Genomic DNA, 19,339 nt, shown 5'->3' with positions numbered 1-19,339 from the left:
ACATTAATAGGAAACTGTTACCACTCTAATATGTATGAAACTGCCCATAAGTATCTGAAGGCAGAAAAATAACAGAAACTTGGGCAGGTGAATGATTAGTTCTTTACCTGATAAACAGTAAGCCACATGTAAGCACAAGCATGAGTCAAGCATCAGGTACAACATATATAACTGATTAATTGTTCCTGAACAAAAGGACCATTCTCCCTCTTCCATGCGAGTACCCAAAAATCAAGGTGATGCTACAGAAACTACCATGTGATTCAAGGAAAAAAATTATAGAGACCGCTATTAGCAGGAAGAAAATTAAAATGGCTAAACACACTAAAGTCAGGGTTCAAAACTACAACATTTTGTAGTGCTCACTGGCAACCAATTCAAGAATTGGTTAGCAAATCATAACCACCCAAGGCATTTATCAGATTTTATCAATCCTCCACTTTTATCTCACTATATCCCATCTAGTAAAGTAAATCAATCCTAGACCACTCTTGCTAACGAGATATATTGAAAGAAAAAAGAAGAGGGACAATGCACTCTCTCCTGTCCTGTTACTGCTTTTCGTTTCAATAAATATTCTTTCATATCAGGTAAACAAAAATGAGAATACACATCTATGCAAGCACACAAAAATGTTACAAAGGACATAAATAGACCACCAAGACACACAATACCTGTAATGAGCATAAAATATTGCGAAACTATGGTAACATCCTGCACGACAAAAAGGATTGTGAAGATACAAATGAAGACTTAGAAATTGAAGGAGAATGGCAAATGTAACAAGATGTAGATGGCATTCGTTGGCGCAGAAGATAAAAGCGACACCTCACTTCTTCTATGTTCAAAATGGAAGTAAAACATGTTCTACCGTGACACACACACACCCTGCACACACCGCACACGCACACACACACACACACACACACACACGCACCCTGCACACGCACACGCACACACACAGCACACAACACACGCGCACGCACACACACACACACACACACACACCCCACACACGCACATACATAGACCCACACACACACACCTTACTTCTTCTATGTTCAAAATGGAAGTAAAAACATGTTCTACCGTGACACATGCACACACACACCGCACAGGCACACACACACACACACACCGCACAGGCACACACACACACACCCCCCTGCACAGGCACACACACACACACATCGCACATGCTCACACGTACACACACACCACACACGCACACAAACACACCCCTTGTATTTTGTAAAACTTAGTAAAATACAGTTCATACGTTAGTAATTAAAGGAATGTGCATTACACGCATTTCTTGTGCGTTTGGAGATATTTTTTTAACTGTTTTTGATATTTTTTTGGATTTTTTTTACTAAACTGCACTTATGGTATTTATCTATTTCACATGTACAATGATTTTTCTGTATTTTCATCTATTTAAAAAAATATTTTTAAAATACGTTTACTTAAAAATATAAAAAAAATACTTAAAAAAACACAACAAGAACAAAGTTGATAATTTGAACCCTCTATTAAAAAATTATATAATTTTAGCAAATATCAAGAAATATTAATAATATTTTAAATAATAAAAAGATATTCGAAATCATGCCAAATTTTTAAAAAAAATTGTTAATATATCCTTATTCTCATTTAGGGAAATAATAGAGATGGTTGGAGGCCTACTCGATCAATCATCAATCAAATATGTAAAAATGACAATGGTAACTGTCAGAAGATTAGCAATTTGGGGGCTAGGCCTAAAAATGGGGCGATTTCTTATGATACCCCAGCTATGTATACGGGCCTATAGCCTGGTAATGAGCCTACCTCTCAAAATAGCCGGGCTAAATTGGCTTTGTTTTCTTGTCCTATTGAAGTGAGGTCAACCAACGTTTGAAAATCTTTCAGCTCGCACCATACTCTATATGTGAGCAACGTAAGGTAGAAAAGAGATTAATGATGGGGAACAAGCAATCTGTATAATGATTATGAGTTTTTTGTGATTAAAAATGACGTATGCTATAACTGTGGTACCAAATAAATTTTACCCTTATATTATGAGACTAAAAAAACATTGTAGCGGGTAGAGTTGAATGTTTATATGGTTCTAGTTTCAACTTTAAGAGATAACAAAATGCTATTTCTTCTTCATGTTTTCAATTTATTATTGAGAATTCAAATGTATGAGTATGAAATGATATCTAAGGGGTTAATTCATTTGACCACCTTTTCTTCACAAACTGTTTGCACCCGATACAATTGAAAACGACAACATTTTTTAAAGAAAAGCCCAAGTCGTTTTTTTCTTTTTTTCTTTTTTTATTTAATTAAATTTTGAATAATTAATTATATAATTTTATTTAATTATATATAATTAACATATTAAACTTACAGTTGTATTAATTAACATATTAAAATGATAATTTCATTAATTATATATAATTAATTAAAATCATATTAAAAATAATATAGTTGGTTAATTAAATTATATTGTATAATAATAATTTAATTAACCAACTATATCATTTTTATATTAAAATGTGATGTTTAATTGAATATTAATATAAATAACCAAAATCATAAAATACTCCGGTTAAATAATACATGGCTCAATATAAACTATATTTAATAAAAGGACTAATTAAATAATATAATTTTTTAAATTATTCACAACGAGATGGATTGGGCGCAAATGCATGCAAGGCAACAATCCAATAAAAGAATTCTCCTACACAATCAGATGTGTCGGTATCGGGTTATCAAGAATAATTGTATACTTCATTATATTTTTACAACTGTACAAAAAAATATACATAATATATTTGTACACTTAATTATAATTTTATAAATTAATATAATTTTAATATTATAATTTTTTATATTTTAATATATTAATTATATATAATTAAATAAAATTATATAATTAATTATATAAATTTGATTAAACAAAAAAAAATATTGCCCACCCACCCAAGTCGCTATTCCTAATGCGACTTGGGCGTTTTTTTAAATTTTTTTTTTTATTCGAGTTGCGATTTTAAATCGCGACTCGTTATATTATTATTAATATATTTAAAAAAATTATATTAATATATTTTTTTTTATAACAAAAAAATAAATGACTCCAGCCCTTCATAAAGACTGCTGACAAAGAGGTAAACAATCAACTACATGCGTACTAGGGAATTTCCCAAACTTCAAAGTCATTGTTTGGGGCATCCATAGGCATACCTACCCACCATTGTACCTACTCCATCTCTTTGAAACAATTCCTTCAGTACAACTCCACCGATAGTGCCATCCAATAGATGCACTCTTTCAACCCCACCCTGCAAAATGCAGATTTTTTTAACATTATATTCTACTTTTCGAGAGGGAAATCTCGAGTTTGAATAAAACTGCAAACAGGTCGTTTCGTGGTTTCTCTGCAGAGTTGTATCCCGTTTTTCAAATTTGCTTGCCGCAAGGCATTTTGTCATAGTTCAAGCAAAGAATACTGGTTGAGCAATGCAAGACAATCCAGGATACATATTTCATCAGCAGAATAATAGTTGATTATTGACAAGGAGAGATAATCACCAAATTGTGGAGACTTACTCTACAAACAAAAGCTGCAGCGGCTAGTTCCGAAAGGTAACCATTTAGTCGACTCAGCCGTTCTTGACCTCCAATAGCGAAACGTTGTTCACTCGACCAAAGTCCATTCCCGTTGTCAAAACCAACTCCATTTTGGAATTTTGGAGTTTGAATAAAAGCCTTTCCATTGGGAGAAAGGGCCGTATCATTTGATTCATCATACGCTGAGCAAACTTTTTCTTGAGCATAATTAGCAGTCGTCACACGTTGTTTAGCTCGTCTACGAATTAGCATGTCTACATCTTGAAGAGTTAAAAACCGAATAAGCCTCCCACATTCATCTAGAATTGGTCCATCTATGATGCAAATGAGTTTCTCTGCACCAAGAGCCAAGGCACATGCTGTAGCAACTTCATAAGTACTGCAATGTAGAAACGCGAAAAAAACATTAGTCCCTAGAAATCAAACTCTAATCGCCACCGCAGAAGAATAAAGACAGATATTCTGTTCAATAGTACCAAGCAACTACAAAATACCTATAGAAAGCCAATTAGCATACTTGCAATTTAATACTTCTCCAGAACTTGAATATCCCAGATTACTTAAGAGCACTATGGAATCTTGATCAAGCCTCTCACGAATACGAGTCACGTCTATTCTCTTGACTTCACCAGTCGATCCATAATCAATGCCTTCGACTACTCCTCTTCTCTGCTATGCATCTCAGCGTAAGAATAATGAGGAAACAAAACGAGGCAGAATATGGCCCAGGGAGATATAATGTAAATAATATATCATATTTACTTAGATTTCAATCCAATCGATCTACAAGTGTTCTCACCTTAGCTGCCAGAAAATTACCACTTGCGACGCTAACAGCATCATACCACCGAAGGGTGTCTCCATGACGACGGATTCCACTTAAGGAAGGCCGGGGAGATAGTTTAGATTCAATCATGATTCGAATCTTCCCAGTTGCATGCATTGCAGCAGTAAGTGACTCAGAGTCTGTGATTCTGTAGTTGCCGACGTACTTGGGTTCAGATCCTGAGATACTAAGACATGAATTATCAAAACAGAAAGGGACAAGAATTTGCATATCCAAGAAAATCAATTCAAACATTTTGCAAGCTAATATTAAAACATCATAAAGTTCTTCTCACCCTTTTCAGACAAAAGCCTGTCAATTTGGACATGAGTCCCCGGCACAAGAACAAACTTGATTCCTAGCCCATGAAGCAGAGAAATATCCTGAACAAATATTCTATATATTAGTTTAAAACCATGAACAAGTGCTTCTTAAGTGGGAATAAGGACTTGATCAACAGGCTAAAATGCCCTAAGAAGTCACAAAAATGACAAAATAAAATCAAATTCAAGTTTTTTCACTCAGGTCATATTGGTCCAAAACAAATTATATTGATATAGACCTATATAACAAATATAATTTATCCTAAAAGTTATGATGATAGTTCAATCGCATATTCTTGTCTCAATAACGTCACAAATTACTTGAACGTCATACGTCAGAGAATCATAATGGACTCCAACCAACATTTTGACGTTATTAGTCAAAATGCATTACTATCAAAAAAATCCAAAAAGTTACATACGCAATTAACGGTACATTTTGAGTTTCTTATTTGAAGGACTTCAATAATTACTTAATCATCAAATAGTCAACTTATCATAATAGGGCCCCACTCAATATTTCCTGGAGTTCACATCGATCTCGTACAACAACGAATAGAAAGCAATCCTTACGCTGGCTTAAATCAAAATCCATCCTATGTAAGCACAAAACATCGAAGTATATTACTCCACACGTCCTAACAAAATTCACTAGGGCACGAAAGAGTCCTTTTAATATGAATCGCACGTGAAAACGTTGAAAGACGAGGATTAACTATTAAGTATATGAGTAGCGTGATTTACGTGAAATGATTTACTGCTTTAGTACTTAATTACACATCCGGTACATATAAGAAATGTACAGTATAAAATTACTGTTGAATAAATAAATGGGAGAATTATTTGTTTAGCCCTTTAAATTTGATTGTTATTAATTTTAATCCTTTAATTTATTCGTTTTAATTTTAGTCTGATAACTGTTAAAATTGATTAATTTTAGTTCATTAATCCAATTTCGGACAATTGTATCCCTACATAGCTTTTTAAGAGCAATTCTTTTAGTTCATATATATCCATTTATATATTGTGTATCTCGTCGCTAATACTCGCCTAGAATGGTATAAGAGTCTAGGTTTATTAAAGAAATATTTGTTTGTATTACACTTACAGACCATTAACCTTTATCATCAAAAGGACAAAAAAGTTATAAATTAGGCTAAATGATCAAATTTACGTAAAATTGATAGATAAAAGACTCTAATGTTGTCAGAGATAAAGGATTAAAATGAATTCAGACCAAAGTTATAAGACGAAAATTTTCTTTTTTCCTAAATAAAACTATTACATTCTATAATATGGACACAAAATTTTATGCTACCAAGTGAGATAATTAATCATTACAGACATATAGATATAGAATAGTCAGAGAATTATATATGTAGATATAGAATAGATAATTGATATTCATAATCAACGTTTAGTATTTTCATAAATTTTTAACATTTTGTGCTATTTAATTAGTTTTAAATATTTTTAATATTTAATATTTTCAATTGCCTCTCCAAAATAGTTTTGATAATTTGTTAAAATAGACCAGAAAGATTAAACTCAAGGTAAAATTATGAAAAATAATTTAGCAAAAAAAATACAATTTCAGTCCTGTAAATTAGGATGTGACAATCTTGAATTCGTTTAAATTAAAATTCACAATTAAGTTTTATAATTTTAAAAATCATAGCAAGTTTAGTCCTTTCCACCAAATTGGGTAGAAAATTACATGTTATCAATTATGTCAACACCTAAATTTGCCGCGTCCCACAAATTTGATGACATGGCAAAAAGAAAAATTACGAGTTGAAAAAACTTATCATAGAGCGGTAATATTCTTTTTGGTGAGTTATTCTCTGAAACCAAAAAAAAAACAATTTGTAAGTCCTCTGTAAAGAGGGTATGATCAGACAAGCATATATACCTCAAGAATGGAGGGTAAGTGAGGGCTATCAACAATCTCACTGGACAACACCACCACCAATGTACAACCCTTATGCAGCAGATGATACGGCTGCGCGGCCCTCATCACCTCCTCCAAGGTACGACCACCACCTCCATCGCCGTTGACGTCAGCCGAACACCTGACGACAACAGAGAGAGAATCCCTTTTCTTGCTTCTCCACAGCACCACCTGATCTCCAACTCTCCCCACAGACGACTGATCAGTACCACCACCCCTTGTGAGCATTCTCCTCTCTTGATTCAGACATGGTGAGAGTTGCAAAGTCTTGGCCATGCACACGAATGCCATTAGCAGTAGCAGTCTATAGTTGTTGAAATGAGAGAAGAAGTGATGTGTTGGTTTTGGGTATACAGTAGGTAGGTTGGTAGGTATGATGATGCCTCGAGCTGGTCGTCAAGCTTATCGGGAGGACGCAGCGAAACGTTGGAGTTAATTTAAGTTGAGGTGATGAGGACAAGGGAGGAGTACTCGGTTGGGCAGAGAAAACGCAGTACGGTGTTGGTGTGTACGAGGGTTAGTGGAAGCTAGCGGATATGAATTGTCTGAATCTGACCTGTTTTATGGGGAAGTTCGGATAGGGATAAGTTGCTTTGTGGGTGGGGGTGGGGATGGGGGTGCCTTGCGTGTATGACTGCTCTACACCATGTACAGTTCGAAACTTGAGTCCTTGACCAATGAGGATAGTATGTGAATTGTGAACCATCACCTGTATATTGTAGAGGATAATGAAGTCTGGCTACACGCGATGACTAATCACTTATCACTAAATATTATAAATATATTTATTATATGATTGATATATTTTATTTATTTTTATTTGAATTTTAATTAATTCTTAATTTAATTCAGAACTTTTCTATATTTTGAGGACAATGCGGTGGGTTGTAAGGAAGGGGGGATTGCTGTAATAAAAGTGTGAAAAGTTTATAAAATTGCATTACATTCATTTTCCCTAGCTAAATTATATCTTTTTATCTTAAATTTGTAATGCATGCGTCTTCTATTTTACTTCCCATAGAAATGTTATATGTATAAGATATTTTCTTAAATAAATAATAAATAACATAATTGTGGTAACAAGAACTTTAGAATTACTGCAGGGGGACAGCAAAATAATAATATATGGTATGAAAAGGTTAAATTTACATTCATTTTTAATAATACTAGCAATCACTTTATAACGCAAATTTTAAATCAGACCTACGAATCAAATCAACCTGAATCAATTATATAAAGAATATAAAATTACATCAGTTCCATCTAATACTAACACTTTCACTGAAAATCTCTAAAGTTTATGAATGAAGAAACTCTTTTGCTCTTTTCTCTAAAAGTTCTCTTTTTGAACACACATGGTCAAAATTACAAAAATCTCGCTTTTCCCGAAATTTAATAATTCTTTGATAGTATTTTAATTTATACAATTTTGTTTGTATTTTTTTTTTAATCTTTCATATAATCGATAGTTTTTCCTCAAAGTAAAAGTATCTTACAACTTTAAATTATAATACTTTAATGACTTTTCTCGTTCATTATTGTATTATTGTCTCCCCCATCAACCTTGTTAACAACTATAAGTGGGAATCTTGGATGTGGATAGTATAGGCTAGTTGTCTAGTTGAGAGGAAAAACACAGCATTATACTCGATCTAGCCCGATTCGATAACTTAACATCTAAATTATTGATTGTTTGAGATTTTTCAGCTCAAAATCATGTCATATAGCCTACATAAATGGATGCATTTGACCCTATAAATATATTCAACCACTTCAATTATGTGTAGGTCATTTATTAATTAATTCCACACTAATATTTGATATTAATTTTCATTCAATTTCAAACTGATTTAAGTATTGAAAAATCTTTAATGGAACCATCAACAAGCCTAACAATCTCTTTTTTACTTTAAGTTCTCCAAACTTTCCATTCAAAGTTCAAACTAGTCTGAAGACGAACTCGATGTCTGAACCTAAATCACACTTGATGTTAAATGTCAAAATGTAGGGAGTTTGTGTCTTGTCAACCTCGAATTGTAAAAGACATGCGGATATTAACTTATTTGGAGATTATATTTAAATGCTGTAGTATTTTGATTCTTGGGCCCATTTATTTCATTTATGCCCATATCCTAATGCGAGTTATCGAAATAAAGTCGTCGGCGGAGACAACGCAGGAAAAATCGAAGATGAGGTGATGAATTGACAGTGGCTATTGTTATAAGACCAGAACTAGTAAAGGACTAATCTGAAAATTCAGAAATTTTCGGAGGGTGATTTTGTTATTTCGGAAAATTAAAAGAACTTTTGCCATGTGGACCAGAAAATTGATAATTTAGGCCCAACCTAGGGCTCAATGTCTGACCTTTGGACTTGTAAATTTTAGTCTACTCATATTTGGTCTGAATTGTTTTTGGTAAGCCCAAAACCTCGATTTAAGTTCTATTTTTCAGCTTAATAATGACTTCTTTTGTTTAAATTTGAAAAAATCAAAAATAAAACAAGAAAGGAATCCATATATTTTATGACTTTTTTTTTAATCCTAACTACTTTTTGTATATTTTTAAAATGCATCATCCCAATAATACCTTAGATCTATCCATGGATACGACAATTAATAATTTTACAAACAAGCTGATAATATAATAATTTGTTTACCAAACAATTTCATATTATTTTTTCTTAATTTTAACTCTTACTTCCTCCCAACTTTTACATCTAAATTACTTATATATTTTTTTAAAAAAGTAATCACTTCTGGACACCCCCCCCATTGTTATAGAAGAAAAAAATTAAGAAGGAAGCTCTCCTCTTCCTATCCAAATATATTTTGGAAATAAAGCTATAACTCTATCAAAGTGGTCAACACTTGGCACATAAACATCCTATCAAAATGAGACATGCACCACATCCAAGATAATTCTAATCTCCATAAGGTACTTAATCCTATACTCTAATTTTCCCCAACGGCGAATCAAAAGAATGGCTTCTTTCTGTGTTATCAAAGGAAACATACTTTTCTTATATAAATTGAGCGTAAAAATACCAAACAGTGAAGATTAAGTCATAATAATTACATTTGGCTGAAGATAATTTCAACCTATTTGATGCTTCACACTCGGTCCATATAAAACATCCGAGGGATACTATAAGACAAGTAGAGGAGTGAAAAAGGATTGATCTGTGATGATTTTATGTTGAAGCTCCAAGCTCTGAAATGCTCTGTAACGCCGGTCTCCATTGCCCGCCACCACCATGATGCCTTCCGTCGCCTCTGCTTCCTCTTCCAGTACTGCCAACTCCAGGGTGGTGCATCTCCTGTAAATTCATGGAGAGAGATAAATTGTATCATTTTTTAAATCATAATTATAAATCGTAATCAACCCCTCATCCAATGCATAGGGGGGATTTTTCTATATCTGTAGTCCTTTACACAACAAATGTGGTAATTGGTTTTCTATGCCTACGCAATAATATCATCAAAATGACAGAAAATACCCACAAGACAAACACAATTCCCTACCACTACCCCTGCAATTAAACCCGTGAATCTCAGGACCCAAGAATGCTACGAGATTAGACATCACCTGATTCTACTGTAAAGCACCTGTCTATGATCAGAGAGCAGTAATGGAACACGTTTTATGTAAAATTTGCGTGAGATATGAAGTCTGAGGTCATATACCTCATGTCATAACCTAAACTTAGGGGTCTTCGGATTATTAATTGTGACTGAAGAAAATAGCCACGATAGCTATGTCAACTTACAATGCCAGAGACTGTAAAAATTTCATTCAAGTTCAGTAGGAAAAAGGATCACCTTATCACCCCAGCCTAAGAATAGTACTATACATACTACTACTTTGAAATTATCTTGAGATCTATTTTATTTATTTATTGAAATAGTACCAAAAGTCGGACGAGATCAAAATTACTTACTTGTTATGTAATTAGTATATATTATTAAAAAAAATAATGAATAATATAATAAATATAATAACTCATGTCATGTAATTGACTTAACGTTCTCAAATTTAGTTCAGAATAAAAAATGGTTGAAAAATAATGCCAAATACATGTAAACTTCTATTGATCTTCTCAATCGCACATGTGAAATTCCATGCAAATATTTAGAGTTAGTTTTGGATGGTTTTGCGAAAGAAAGTTCTATATTTTAGTTTGGCAGGTTTGAAAGTTATATTAAAGAATGTGACCAATGTTTGCTATTGTTTTTAAAAAGGGGAAAATGCAAGCAATTCTCATGTGTATTGTAAATAAACAAAATTACTTTTGTATAAAAAAAATTAATAATTATCCCCTATATTTTTTCAAAATGCAATAATTTACCCCTTATGGTTTTTAAAGTAAAATAATTTACCTCCCCATACTGGGAGGTAAATTGCTTCATTTTAATTAACATAGAAGGGTAAATTGCTATTTGTTCTTACACATGAGGGTAATATCCTCATTCGAAATATCCTAGGGGGTTAATTTGCACTAAACCCTTTTTAAAAATAAATTTTAAAGGACAATACTAAAGTCAGTTATCATAAATGTTAAATTATATTTTAATGTGTGTGTTTTATAAATTTTATGCGTACATAGTAAATAATAAAGAAAAAGAACATTCGGTACAGTTTGCGTTGATTCCGAGCATTTTGAATGGCAGAAATTTTGAGCTGATTTTAAATCGAACTAAATTTTCTACTTCGAATTTTATTGCTCTCCAATTAATATATACACAGCATGTGATAATTTTTTTACTTAAATAGCAAAAATTATTTAATTTTTATACACATAAAATATACGGTAAAAAGAATAAAAAATACAATAAAATAAAATTTAAAATAGAAAACCGATTTGATTTGACCTGTCAAAACACCTTCCCCAAACGAATACATACTCATATTTGGGTCGTCTTCAAAACGAGAAGAGGATTTTTTATCCCATTTCAATGTTACACAATAACATCATACTATTTCAGGTATGATATGCATCTAATAGTTTAATTTAATTATACCTTTTAATCTTAAAAAATTCCTAAAATTATCAAAGTGCCATACAAGATGACCGTTCCAAAATATAACTCCCGCCTTGCTGTACAAATCTTGTACCCTTCTTCTGCATCCAAAATATACTCTTTGGCATAGAGATTTTTATGAAAAGGAAGAAAAAACCCATCCCACCATTCCAAGAATATTCAATTTGGTATCGAAATTTTAATTCCGATTGATTTGGTCAGATCAAAGTTAATTATGTGATGAATATAATATACTTATGGTGTAATTGAAGTATACATTTATTTTGTGATTAATTTAATTCAGCTAAATTAAATTTGGGTAAGAAATTTTGAGAAAAGTCAGGTGTAAAATAGCATCAAGAATCAGGTAAACTGCGATATAGAGATTTTTACCTTAACCGAAACAGATTGTACACTGGAACTGGACTCCAGACCACCCTGATTTTGCTTCTGCTCCACGTTGAAAGCTCCTCTCTCCTTCAACAACTTCCCCAACTTGACGCACTTTTTCGCAGCAAACTCTTTCAATACATCTGAACAACAAACATGTAAGTTCTCAACAATCAAGGAACAAATTAATCAAAACCAGTTATCAGCAATTAAAGCGTCAAAAACAGAGCATACCTTCAAAGCTGATGAGCCGATAAACTTGCCCCATAATCAAAGTGTCATCTGGCCGGAGAAGTTTGAGCTGCTTCACCGCCGCGGAGCCATTATCCGCCTTCGCTGCCGGAGAAGGGACCACCAGAGCGACGTAGTGGCCGGGGTTAGAGTTCATGATCTCGTTGGCACTTACCGACCAGTAAATCCTGTCGACCTTGTTGCTGCCGGGATGGTGAATCACCACTGTCGCCGCCTCCGCCGCCTGGCAATTCCCCATATATATATATGTAGCAACAGTATTACCGCCGCCGCCGCTACCAAATGAAACTTATGATCTGAATACTAGCTAGAAACTAGGAAGCTTGTATGTAATGGTGTGCAGATATATATATATATATATATGTAATAGGTATAAATGTTAATGGTTATGGAGATTCCATGATTTATATAAGATTGAAGAGGAAAGTAGAGGTAGAGTGTTAGATAGATCTGCCAAACCACCTGAAAATTAAATGGCAGGCTGTGGTTTCATGACTTTGCGTTTGCAGGTGAGCAGAGACAGAGAGAGAGAGAGAGAGAGAGAGAGAGAGAGAGAGAGAGCTGTTTGTCTTGAAATATATACCATTTCAACTTGCAAGGATAGGAGATAATAAATGCATAGTTGACTCATCAAACTAAAACTATTAAACTCACATTTTATGGATTTGGATTTTTTACGAAACAAATTGAAAATATAATTTTAAATGATTATATACAGAAAGAATTTAAAATTCATTAATATTCTGTAAAAAAAATTTACATATAAGAGTCCAAAAACTTGAAATTTTTTGCATTTATAATTACCTACTTAATTAACAAAATTTATTATGACTAAAAATAATTCAAAGTTCATCAATCAAGAAATTTACTTCACTTTATTGGGTAAATTACAACTACTTCCCCTAAGTTTGACATAATTACAAATACTCCATCGTTATTTAAAAATTTATAAATACCCCATTCAAATTGAAGATAATTATGTAACTTCGAAGTGGTGAATCGGACACTACTATTTTAGTCTTGCTGAAAATTCTTTTCAAAAAAAAATTCAGGATGGATAAAATAAACAATTTATAGAGAGTATTAGTCCATAAAAAAATATTTTAGAAAATTTTAAAAGTATATAAAATTATAATTTAAAAGAGCATATTAATCAGTTCATCATAAAAACGGATGGAAACTTAAATGGGTTCATTGTTAGACAAACGTTAAAATCAGAGATATTTGTAATTTTTCAAACAACAAAATAAACATTTGTAATCATGTCAAATCTCAAAAAAGATAATTATATATATTGCTTAAACTAGAAAATTTGCTCTTTATTCAAGGCACAGGCAAATTTCAAGAATTACAAATACAAAACAAAATAAGTTTAAAAAATAATACGTATAGTATAAAGTTATTTACAAATTATCCATTAATACAATCTACGTTGACATGCCAACGAAAAATTCAAGTTGATAATTTTCTTATAAAAAGTATCTGATGCTGTCCTTATAAATTGAAGCACTATGCGTCGCGGATTCAATTTTCGATTTGAAAAATTATAACGCCTCCAATCTCACGCTTTGGGTTTTGTAAGATAACCTCTTATTTTTATGTATGCCAACATCTCAGGTAATTTGAGTTGTCCTATATACCAATCTTATCTGAAAATGGAAATGGAGTTACCCACTCACCCTCGTAATTTCTTTTTCTCCTTTGAGCAAATTAGAATAAGCTCTTAGGAGATTTGGTATAAAATTATTAATATCTTCTTGATTTTAACAGTCATCTAATAATTAGTTCAATTCATTAATTATTAATACATTTCATTCACTTTTTTATAGTAAACTGACCAAAATGTTACGAAATCAAGTATGTATAAAATAGTATTAGTAGCTAATGGATCTGAATGAAGTTGTGAATCCCTAGTAAAAATTGGGGGTGACTAGGAAACCATGATGTTGGGATGTGCTCAAGCTCCACTCTCCACACCTCTCTCCTTCAATGCACCTAAACCCTATTTCTTATTTTCATTTACAGCCCCCCACATGGATTCTTTTTAAAAATTATCCTTATTTTTTAAATAATTATGTATATATTCATAAAAATATCAATATTATTTATATAAATTATTTTTATTCTTTTTAAAATTATACGTACATCTCTCAAATATGTTAATATTATTATACAAATTATTCTTGTCTAGAGTTGGTTTATGCAATTATGTGAAAAATATGGATAATTTATGTAAATAAATCATAAATTACAAGACGTAAATATAATTACTCATAAATTTTATTGAGACGATCAAACTTTATAATTAATGTAGTGAATTGACAGCAATTGTCTATAATACTTGATCTAATCCAGATTCAACGTTATAAAGTAACTACTTTTGACCTTTTCCCGGAGTAACTACTTTTAATTGTCATAATATTGATGGACTAAAATACCTTTTGATATATTTATTTATTTAACAAGTTATCAATCAATTTACTTTGCCAGTTATTTTCTGCTGGTGAAAACAAATTCGTTATATTTTATCAATTTTGATCAATTATTTATTTATTTAATTAATTATAATTTAAATTATGCACACGCATCAGGTGTGATTTGATTCAATAAGGCATATGGTCTAATTGATTAGTTTCTAGTTGAACATTCCACTCACAACAACATTTAGTGGTGAGTGACGATGGTCTCGACAAAAATTTACTGGTCACAACAACATATAGATTTTTCTTTGTTAAATTTAATAATTTAGGGAGCCGAATGCGACTCTAGGCATACTTCAAGAGTAGAACTACTGTATGGACACCTTAAAGATATTAAGGGGCATATTTGGGATTTCATATTGATGATAAATAATTTTAATTTATAGTAGAAGCAGCAGCTGGTTTTATTATTATAAAAAATAACAAAAATATAACTAAAAGAAATCTATTAACACAAATATGGTTTTCATGACTCACCAAAAAAAAAATATTTTTTATGAAGTGTGGACAGTGCCCACGACTTCAATTTCTTATTTTTTTAAAAAAATTAGATTTAATTTTATTTTTTATAATTATTAGTTTAAATAATTTATTATATATAATTAATAATATATTTTAAAATTTTATTAATAAAAAAAATAATCAACTATTACTGTTAAGATAATTACATATGAATGTTAAAAGTGACCGCTTGGCCCATAATTACGTTGATGGCGTTGACGTCGAGATCTACTTATTTTCTTACCCATACAAATATTATATATGATATGCATATTAACTATTAAGTTATTTGACGTTGTATTTTTTTCAATTTTCATGGCATTCTCATTTGATGTTGGACTTTCTTGTGAATGTGAGATGAACTCATCTATATTTGTGCTTGTGCTGCTATATATATTAATTTTTTAAAAAATTAAATTATCAATACAAATTTAAAATATTACATCGAACATATATATATACTGTAAAATAGCAAATCTATAATATAATTAATATAAGATTTTATATATATTTTTAAAGTAATGATATGATATAATTTTATTATGTAGACATGTAATTGAATAAAATATTATATCTTTATATAACATACTTTTTTCTATAATATTATATGCATTATGTATCAATACATATTTACATGTACTCTTTAATATAATTTATTTACTTTGTAAAATATATTTGTATATATTGAATTTGTAAATATTTTTTGTGTAAATAAACCAGTACAGCTTTTCCGCTAATATTTTAAGATTTGTTCAGATTATACAAAAATGTCAGTACAGGTGTAATTTGATAATGACGATTCTCTTACACTCACTGCAGTACAGTTGTGGTAATCGTGTTTTTAAGTCCGGATGCGACGACAGTGACCTAATCCCAAGCTAAGAGATTTCTTTCATCGAATTAAACAATAATAAAAGCACTGCAGAGGAACTGCTGGAAAGTTGCTAGTTTTTTTCTCTTCCTACGACAAACACGTGTGATCATAATTACGACAAACGTAAGGCGCATTTCTCAAGTGATGAATGTGCTTGCAAGCTGTTTCTAAGAGTTTTCCTGAGTTGTCTACTTGTCTTATAATATATCAAAGTAGTATGTAAGAAAGCATGCATTCGCATATTTTTCTTCAGGGTAAATTAGATTTTTTTTAAAATTTATTATAATTATAAATATATTCATATCATTTAAAAATTATAAGTACTTTATTATAATTAACAATTATTTAATAAATACCTTTTACAATGGACTGCAAGATGGATCATTTGTTAGATGATAGTTCATACTGATCAATTTTATATCTTGACTAAGATAGATGATAAATTCCATACTGATCAACAACTATTAAAAAAGATAAATTCTCATACATTGATAAAAATCGAACCATAATCTCTTAATCATAAAACCAACTTTACTAACTAAACTAATTCTGGTGGACTTTTAAAAGTAATTTATTGCATTACTTTTGTCGCAATAAATATTTTAATCACACTCGTAAAAATCACGATAAACCACTATTATATTGATGTGGTCAATAATTATTTACTATACTTATGTATTTTTAATCATATCAATTAAGTATAGTTAAACATTAATATTTTTTTAGTGACCCCCACATGAATATCAAATGAAACCCTATGCTAAAATCTTCATCGTAATTAAATTTCGATAATAAATATGAAAGATATTTCGAATTATTTCACGTATCGTCATTGGACACATATAATGTGTATTTGCAATGTTTTTTCTATTACACGACAACAATTTAATTGGATATAAGTGAAATATTAATTACTAGCAGAGAAAGTAAGCCCTGAAAGCTTATAACTATTGAATGCACGTATGAACCTATGTTGTAGGAGATACTGCACAGGTACATAAATTTTATGTCTTGACTATGATGTACGAATACCTTTAAAATCAGTTTGTGTAGTATGGGAAACTTTTCGAATACGTACGAATATGCGGATAATTGTTGGATACTTATTGAATATGTTTTTAAAGTGTTCAAAACTTTAAAAAAATAGAAAAAAAAAATTCCAAACACTTATGGAATACGTCTTTTAAAATATTTGATACAAAAAATAATACGTACTAATTGATATTGCATCAAATTTGCCTTCTCTCTTTTTTTTGGTAGATAAAATGAGAAAGTAGATAGAAAACTCCACAAACCTATCAGAGAAGATTATGTCTGTACTATGTGCATCGATCAGAGTCTCTATAGCTGATTTATTGTCATCAAGAATTGAGACACCATCACGGAGAAATCAACAATGAAAGTTAGGATGTGTGTATAATCCCAACGGATGTCTTGATGAGAATTCAAACCCACATCATAAATGTGGCATTGTTCGACCTTAATCATTACGCCACAACAATTGATATATTTTGCCTCTGTTACTCTCCAGCAAATGGTCCATTCACAATTATTATCATCACGTAATTCAAATAATCATTTTGGATACTTAGAACTTATGAACTATGATTTTAGACAACTCAACTTATTATCTTATGACTACTAACTAATGAGTTTATGCAAAATTTTAAGTAATATTATATATGTTGCAATGTGAAGTTTATTTATGTAGTCCCTAAATACAATATGGATCAATTGATCTTTTACATAAATCTAACACACATCTACATACGTTCAGAAAACTACACACACGTATCCCAAATGTATTTTACCATATAATTTCAAGAATCGTTGTATTTTATATCATATCGTACGTATTTTTATCCCTTATTTATGTCCGTACAGCATACTATCGTTCCGTATATCCTTTCTAAGATATGAGTCGAGAGATGCACCATTTAATGCTATACATATCAGGTGTAATATCTCGAAGACAAATCATGATACGTAAATTAATTTTCTTACTAATTAATAGAAACCCCTTTTTTTCTCGCAAGAAAAATATGCAAACTATAGAAGGGGTGGGGTGTAGGAGTGCCCAAGTTCGGCCCAGAAGTTGACTTGCAGGCTAACCAGTACAAACCACATAAATTTTATGTTAGGCATTGGCTGAATATTGGGCAGATGCAGGTCCAATAGAGTATATAGCTTGTACTATTGTACTTGCAGATATTGGGAGATATGTATAAAACACACACAAACACACATACATTATAGTATACTTAACTCATACTTGAATTGTACATAAAATTCATAACTTTTTTAACGAAGGGGGGATTTGTAATGAAAAATATTAGCCGCGAATAGTGTTAGTGTAATTTTTTAGAAAGTACTTTTTTTTTTTTTTTATTGATATGCTGAAACATTAAAGAATGTTTGTGCAAATAAGCAAAACATATCAAGTGGACTGTAGTGATTGAAACATGAGAGGTTTGTGGTATGCCGATTTCGAGCCCAGGTCTAGGTCCAGGTCCTTCCCATTAGGGTTAGAGACGGGACAGGTCATGAGATTCACACTGGCAAAAGATGATGAGAGAATGTGTGGGGAAGAGGATGGACATCTCCGTTATTTTTCTTGTTTTTAGTGTGTGTGTGTATGAAAATAAGAGGAGAAAATTAAGGAAAAACAGTACTGTCTGTACCCCTTGGGTTCACTTTAAAACGTTACTGGTTTTTAGAAGAGTTACCAAAACAGAATCTGTAATCTGTTAAAAAGTGTTAGTGTTGCTCTTGTTGAGAGTCGAACTCAAGACCTCCCGCTTACTAAACGGGTGCTCTAACCAACTGAGCTACAAGAGCTTTGTTGTTAGGCGGTCTGTGTAATCTAGTAAGTTCTGTTCACCAAAGTTTTAGCAATTCTAGATGCCAAAGAGTATATTGTTCCACATTTATCTTTTTTAAGATTAGTTGTAGAATTTATAAATTGTTAGCTCCAGTAACTTTTTATAAGTATTTCAATTTTAAAAACTGTAAAATGTTAGCTGTGATATTTTGTAATATTATGGTTAAAAATAAACAAATTTCTTCCTGTTTAAGAATAACAAAATAGCTTTATATTTTAT

The 19,339-nt window shown here is 31.4% G+C and overlaps 2 protein-coding genes and 1 non-coding gene across 3 annotated transcripts; all 3 read right to left on the bottom strand.

Annotated features, from left to right (window-relative positions):
- Nucleotides 1-3,067: 3,067 nt before the first annotated feature.
- Nucleotides 3,068-7,289, bottom strand: LOC105158587 (putative amino-acid acetyltransferase NAGS1, chloroplastic). Its single transcript, XM_020692394.2, has 6 exons — nucleotides 6,683-7,289; nucleotides 4,743-4,830; nucleotides 4,421-4,626; nucleotides 4,139-4,290; nucleotides 3,601-4,000; nucleotides 3,068-3,332 (listed from the first exon to the last, which is right to left on the bottom strand). The coding sequence occupies exons 1-6, from the start codon at nucleotides 7,010-7,012 to the stop codon at nucleotides 3,207-3,209; spliced, it is 1,302 nt and encodes a 433-aa protein (XP_020548053.1). The 5' UTR covers nucleotides 7,013-7,289; the 3' UTR covers nucleotides 3,068-3,206.
- Nucleotides 7,290-9,708: 2,419 nt separating this feature from the next.
- On the bottom strand, nucleotides 9,709-12,940 carry LOC105158586 (uncharacterized). Its single transcript, XM_011075380.3, has 3 exons — nucleotides 12,366-12,940; nucleotides 12,135-12,274; nucleotides 9,709-10,039 (listed from the first exon to the last, which is right to left on the bottom strand). Exons 1-3 carry the CDS (start codon nucleotides 12,619-12,621, stop codon nucleotides 9,914-9,916), a joined length of 522 nt encoding a protein of 173 aa, XP_011073682.1. The 5' UTR covers nucleotides 12,622-12,940; the 3' UTR covers nucleotides 9,709-9,913.
- Nucleotides 12,941-19,002: 6,062 nt separating this feature from the next.
- On the bottom strand, nucleotides 19,003-19,076 carry TRNAT-AGU (transfer RNA threonine (anticodon AGU)). Its single transcript has one exon. It is a non-coding gene; the product is annotated as a tRNA-Thr (tRNA).
- Between the last annotated feature and the right edge of the window lie 263 nt (nucleotides 19,077-19,339).

This window comes from Sesamum indicum, linkage group LG13 (genome assembly GCF_026168435.1).
Source record: "Sesamum indicum cultivar Baizhima isolate 11 linkage group LG13, ASM2616843v1, whole genome shotgun sequence".
NCBI lineage: Eukaryota > Viridiplantae > Streptophyta > Magnoliopsida > Lamiales > Pedaliaceae > Sesamum > Sesamum indicum.
The sequence above is the reverse complement of the archived record's forward strand: the minus strand, read 5'-3'. Positions and strand labels throughout refer to the sequence as shown.

Bases quoted from the DNA above. Each gene is read 5' to 3' on its own strand.
- LOC105158587 (XM_020692394.2), bottom strand. From the start codon at position 7,012: ATGGCATTCGTGTGCATGGCCAAGACTTTGCAACTCTCACCATGTCTG. The intron at 4,291-4,420 runs GTGAGAACACTT...GATGCATAGCAG, and splicing joins GTAATTTTCTGGCAGCTAAG to AGAAGAGGAGTAGTCGAAGG. The intron at 4,001-4,138 runs GTATGCTAATTG...TCTACATTGCAG, and splicing joins GGAGAAGTATTAAATTGCAA to TACTTATGAAGTTGCTACAG.
- LOC105158586 (XM_011075380.3), bottom strand. From the start codon at position 12,621: ATGGGGAATTGCCAGGCGGCGGAGGCGGCGACAGTGGTGATTCACCAT. The intron at 12,275-12,365 runs GTATGCTCTGTT...TTTGTTGTTCAG, and splicing joins TCGGCTCATCAGCTTTGAAG to ATGTATTGAAAGAGTTTGCT. The intron at 10,040-12,134 runs GTAAAAATCTCT...ATGAATTTACAG, and splicing joins TACAATCTGTTTCGGTTAAG to GAGATGCACCACCCTGGAGT.